The sequence below is a fragment of the Oculina patagonica genome, unplaced genomic scaffold (assembly GCF_052425735.1).
Source record: "Oculina patagonica isolate OP01 unplaced genomic scaffold, crgOcupat unplaced688, whole genome shotgun sequence".
Taxonomy (NCBI): Eukaryota; Metazoa; Cnidaria; class Anthozoa; order Scleractinia; family Oculinidae; genus Oculina; species Oculina patagonica.
Genome location: NW_027558567.1, coordinates 3,576 through 9,679, shown reverse-complemented (window position 1 = coordinate 9,679; position 6,104 = coordinate 3,576). Strand labels below are relative to the sequence as shown.

Below are 6,104 nucleotides of genomic sequence, written 5' to 3'. Positions count from 1 at the left end.
TTAGGCGAGGACGTAGTCTCGAGCCTAATGTTATCATGTTAGTATAAAGCGATTTTGGATTCTTCGTGTTAAGATGTGATGATTCGAACCGAAGAGGACTGGTAACTAAGACCATGGTTTGAGATTTGTTTGCGTCGGCCATCTTGGAGTGTTCGGTCGAGCGTGTGAGAATTTTTCGCAGCCAGAAGCCTTGACTCGATTAGTAGCTGATATTTTTTTCGCTAATTTACAAACTTTTTGTGATATCAAAGTACACAAAAACCTTATCGACACACCTATAAGTCGAGGGACTAAACTATTTGCGATTTGAACTACTGCCTGGCGACATTGTAACCTGAGCTTTAACTGAAGATCGACGAGAAGTGCTGCAGAAGACGTACTGCGACAACTGCAGCTGAGGTGAGCTATCTCAAAGTTTATATTTGCTTGTACTTTATTGAATACCGTAGTGTTGGAATAACATAATTGTCAAAGTATTTATGGAATCGAAATAACGATTTTAAAAGTGAAATATCTGCCAGATGTTATATTTAATTTGCTAAAATTTATAGATCAGAAAGCTCATTCGCGATCCCTTCTGGCAACAGAACGTTTTCACTCTTACTACTAGGTCAGATTTCAACATTGATTTTAATAGTGGTGTACAAAGCAGCAGTAAATCTATATAAACAAATGATTGTAAAATATGGATACAAACAAACTTATTTCAGGCTTTGCCACTGAAAACAGAACTACAATTGATCATATATTTATACAAATGTAAATAAATCAAGAGTCCAAACTGGTGTTCTAGAGACACACCTCAGTGACCTTAAAGCTGTGTGGTTAACAACCAAAAAAAAGTATATACATTTATTTTTGTAGGCTATGATAACTAGTAAATGATTTAAGAAGATATAATGTACATGTAGAAAGATGTGTTTCAGAAAAAAAGAAAAATTTTATTGAATTAAGTAACTACTTATGTTGCATTAAATTGTTGAAGTTAATCAGTCTTGGTGTCTAAACAAATATGTGTAAACAATTTTTAATTTTTTTAACTATTGATTCTTTCTTTCATTATGTTTACAGAACAGAAATAAAAACAACAACAACAGAAAACATCCAAGCTACAGTTTTCAAAGGATTGATGTGATTTGACCTAATTACTTCAATATGTTTAATCTGCACTTTGTCAAGAAGAACCATGAATGTGTGAATGTAGCTCTTGCATTGGAACTGGTTATTGGCCTCTATTCTGCCTCTATGCAAATTATATGTACATAATAAAAAGCCCAATCCTCACTATAAATGGCAGATATATTTTAAGCAAAACACAGCGAAAACCATGTAGCAATAACACCAAAGTTAAAAAACGGTGTAAAACATCTCTGGATTGACTACTGAAAGGCCCTCAATACAAATTCATCACTGGCAAACCACTGTATCAACTCTACTTCCTAGTCTCCACTTTTACTGTATCAAAATTTGTGACTTATTGGACTTGCTTGCATCACAGATTGTACAGCTAGTGCAAACAACTATCAGCCCCATTTAAATTTAACAAGAGTCAATCAAGATATTATATCAACTTTTCTTCCTGGAAACTTGTACTTCCTTGCACTGTGTTTTACCTGTAAATGATATTAAGTGTTTGGACCTACTGGACAAAGGGTACGTTACAGATTGTACAGTCAGTGCAACTGTCAGCAATCTAGAGGCAATCTAGATACATTATTGCAAAACAATATTTTTATGCCAAACTCGTGGAAGTTTCCTTGCTGTCTAGTACAGTTACAAAATATGTTGCATTCCATTGTCAAAAGTCGTGATAGAAGACATCATATTAGAATTGTACAAATTAAATTGCCAATTTTGTGATCAAAGCAACTTATTATTTGCCTTTTATTAATTAACGTTGGTTACAAATTAACCATACCTTGGAATGCACAACTAAAAACACCACTGGAAAACAACATGCTGTATTTTAACATTTTATTTACCTGACAAACCCATTTTCCCTCCTTTATAGCAAATGACTCAGTGTCTCAACTTTCGAGCCCAAAAAGGTGACCACTTTTAATGTATTCATATTCTTTCTTGCAGGTTTTATCCAATCAGAAGCTCGTCACAGCTTCTCATTGGAAAACGGCTGCATGAAAGAATGTGAATTAATTAAAAATGGTCACAAATGTGGGCTCCTTGCTGTAAATCACACTTTAATCAACGATATCAATTTCGGCGTTCAATTACTTGGATATCTTTTGGACTCACAATTTTACTCAATAGACATTTTTGGCTTTGTCAGTGTAAATTCCCATTTCAAACCACATGATGCTTCCCAGAGAACTAGTTTTTTTTAACAAATAAAAAAAACTAAAACTATCTGAATACCAAGTGCATTTGTTTGAATTTGAAAGAAGTGATTCTCAAGAGTGATGCCACGTAGTCTGAAAAGGGACAACAAACAAACAAAGCCCAAAAGGTCCATTCTCAGTTCTTTGTCTGGAATTTTTGACATACTGACTTGCTTAACTGGAACGTCCTCGCCTTAGTATGCATTGCATACCGGTTATGTTTATATATTACGGCCTTATGCGCCTACTGGCGCGACAAGATATGATGATGATGATGATGATGATGTTTTTTTACCATTGTACTAGAACAAAGGAAAATACCAATTTGTATCAAGAGTTAAATCGAACCACCACAAACATGTTTATGTTCATGTACAATGTAGGACACGATCACCCTGAGGTGTCACAGGTGACCTACTTTGGTCTTTAGGTGACATGTATAACTTTGCTATCGTGAAAGCTTTTAAGAATTAGGCACGTTCAATATTTCTTACTTACAGTGTAAGAGCTTAGAGCACCCTGTAATAATACTAAAAGATCTTTGATTACTGAACAATCTTTAATTTCTCAGAGAAATAAAGTCATTGAAGAAGCGACTACTGTAAATGTAAATGGAAATTTTTAGTCATCAAGGACAAAGTTTTACAGCTGTAGTCCTGTTGGCAACTTTTTTGAAAGCAATTTCGAGTGCTGAAACCTCTGCATAAAATTAATGTATAAAATAATGTACAGTGGGTTCCACGTAACTGTTCCAACTGTTTTGTTTCTCAGGCATCAGCACACAATAAGAATCTTGATGTTGGTGCAAATGTTTTCATTGGAAATCTTGATCCAGAGATTGATGAAAAGTTGCTGTACGACACATTCAGTGCTTTTGGTGTTATTCTTCAAACCCCCAAAGTAAGTAGAGAAATGTCCTTTTTGGTATTCATACTGTAGGTTAAGAAAATAATTAATAAAATTTGTAACCAAAAGTGAATGCTGTACTCTGTAGAAGAAAAAAGTGACCCTGGCTTGGTTCTTGTTAGCCTGCCAGCAGGCTCACATTTATTGTGGGTGACATGACTGTGTGAGCCACAAAGCTGCCAGAACAACCCAGCAAGCAAAGCATGCCCGGCTATCAGGCTAAATTCTTGTTACACTGTAAAACTTTTTTTATCAAAAGCTTTACTCTTTATCAGTTGCATGACTGTGTGACTTGGCTTTTGAAGCTTGGGGAATAAAACAAAAGGTATCATATTGAAGTGAAGTGAAAGACTTTATTTAATGAGGGTGACCCGTGACAGTAATTTAAGTTACTGATAAACTTGGGGCCCTCAGCTTAAAATAATTAGAATGCTAAAAAATATGTTATATATTTACAATAAAATGCTAAAATACGATATTACAGTATTTACAATAAAATGCTTAATTAAGTCACTATTAAAAATGGTTACAAATAATAAAACTAGACTTACAATTACAAACATACTACGAATAATAATAGTAAATTAAAAAAAAAATTAAATTAAAAAATTCCATTAGTTTTCTGAGAGTTAAAAATAGTATTTAGTAATAGTAAAACATGTAGTATTCAGGGATGAGTGAATCTTATGTTTCTTTTCCCCAAGCCTCATAGCCAAGTTGGAATTTGAATAATACTGGTACATGTAAATCAAAATTGGGCTATTGCAGGATATTGTATACCTGTATGTACAGCTGTGGTTCAGATGACTGTACTGTATTATAGTGACTGTGAAACAAAGTCAAATACCAGGTCGAACAAAGAATTGAGATTTCCAAGACTGAGAGATTCTTTCTTTCTTTTTCTCTTGAAATGAGCTTTTTACAGATGACAAAATGTCTAAAATAGAGTAGAATAGTCTGGCAGTGCACTGCATGTATTTTATTATTTTAATATTGTGTACATGTATGTTGTAATTTCCAAGACTTAGAGATTGCAAGAAAAGCAAAACATGAGTTCTCACACATGCATTCTTTGCAGATTATGCGAGATCCCGAGACAGGCAACTCTAAAGGTTTTGCATTCATCAACTTTGCAAGTTTTGATGCATCTGATGCTGCCATGGAAGCTATGAATGGACAATACTTGTGCAATCGACCTATTACATTGTCTTATGCATTCAAGAAGGAATCTAAAGGGGAGAGACATGGTTCTGCAGCAGGTACAACATGATTGTATGGTGTGCATGTATTATAATTATTATTAATAATAAAAATTAAGCGCAGGGCTTAAAAATAATCCAGATTGCCCTCCAAACAAGTTCAGGACTCAAATTTTGCTGCACTTGCCAAAGGACATAACATAAAGAAGGCAAGGCCAAGAGGCATAACTGTTATGTAAACCAAGTTTTGGTTTATTACAAGAAAATTTGATTTAATACAATATTTCGGCTCTATTACAGAGTCATAGTCATGTGATGTTAAATTTTTACAAGAGGAAACTTAAATATCTAAGAGGTGTATGACGAAATGTATGACTCAAAGATAACTGCAAGTCAGGTTTTCAAAATTTTAATCACCAGCAGCATTTCAAAAATGTCAAGATTGTCATACTTAAAAATTAACCATACAAAAGTCATGTACTGTATAATGTTTCCCAGACTAGATATTCAATCACAGCGTCAGGAGTTTCAAAATGTTTTTAAGTAGGCATCTGCAGCTGGAGGAGTAGATGGCTGTGACAATGCCAGGCTTGTTGGTCATGAGCTGACAAGAATAACCGGCGACATAAAAATCAAGTAGCCAGCAGATTGATGGTGGTTGCCAGTTGGTTTTGTAAACCCTTCAGGAGTGTATAAATATTATCACATTTACCTGAAGCTTTTTTCTCTTTAAAGAGCGTCTCTTGGCAGCACAAAATCCTCTGGCCCAAGCGGACAGACCCCATCAGCTGTTTGCAGATGCACCACCAGCTCCAGTTGCAGCTGCAACATTAGCGTCTGCTCCTGCAGTCATGCCCTCTGCAGTCATGGCTGTACCAGTACCAAGCAACATTCCCACTCCAGCTAACATGCCTCCCTCTGGCCCACCAATGCCTCCTGTTCCACCTGGCATGCCTCCTCCAGGTATTTTTTTTTTTTAACTTGGGTATTGGTATTATTAAATTTTTATTTTATTTATTGTATGGCCATGTCTCACAAGGACTGGAAACTACTAAATCCACGACTTTGATTAGCTAAAATTGATATTGACTGCAGTTTAGACTTCCCCGTGTGAGAAATTTCCAAACAAAAAATGTAAAAAGGTTGACTTGTTTCTACTAAATATTCTAAATGGGAGAGCCAAAAACCTTGACAAGAAAAGTAAAGAGAATAAGCAAACTTAGGCAATTTTAAGTTCAGTTCAGGAATGAAGTCAAAACACCAGCTGAAGACAAAGTAATTGCAGGGGCAGAAGTTACAAGCACTCAACACAAGGTGACTTAAGAGGACATATGCACAAATTTCACACAAAAATGAAAATTCTTGGCAAGAGCCCTTTAATGGATTTCGCTCATTCTCTTACCATGGGTAGGCCTTAATATGAAATAAATCACAGTATACTTTGTTTGGCTGAATATCGATTTGTTTTCGAGAAAATCGATAATTCTAAAATCCAGCAAAATTGACGCTTTCGGAGCTCAAAATTTATGCCGAGTTTGTTAGCTTCGCGTCGAAAAATAAAGCACTCTGGAAGAAAAATACCTATTTAATATCGAAGAATAACATCAAATTAGTACGTCGAAAGCAATTTCTGCTCTTGAAGTCCTTTTATTTACAAAATATA

At 35.1% G+C, this 6,104-nt stretch overlaps 1 protein-coding gene across 1 annotated transcript; it reads left to right on the top strand.

Moving 5' to 3' along the window:
• The first annotated feature begins 3,018 nt into the window (after positions 1-3,018).
• Positions 3,019-5,436, top strand: LOC144641106 (splicing factor 3B subunit 4-like). Its single transcript, XM_078500154.1, has 3 exons — positions 3,019-3,236; positions 4,321-4,501; positions 5,177-5,436. Exons 2-3 carry the CDS (start codon positions 4,324-4,326, stop codon positions 5,419-5,421), a joined length of 423 nt encoding a protein of 140 aa, XP_078356280.1. The 5' UTR covers positions 3,019-3,236; positions 4,321-4,323; the 3' UTR covers positions 5,422-5,436.
• Positions 5,437-6,104: the final 668 nt, after the last annotated feature.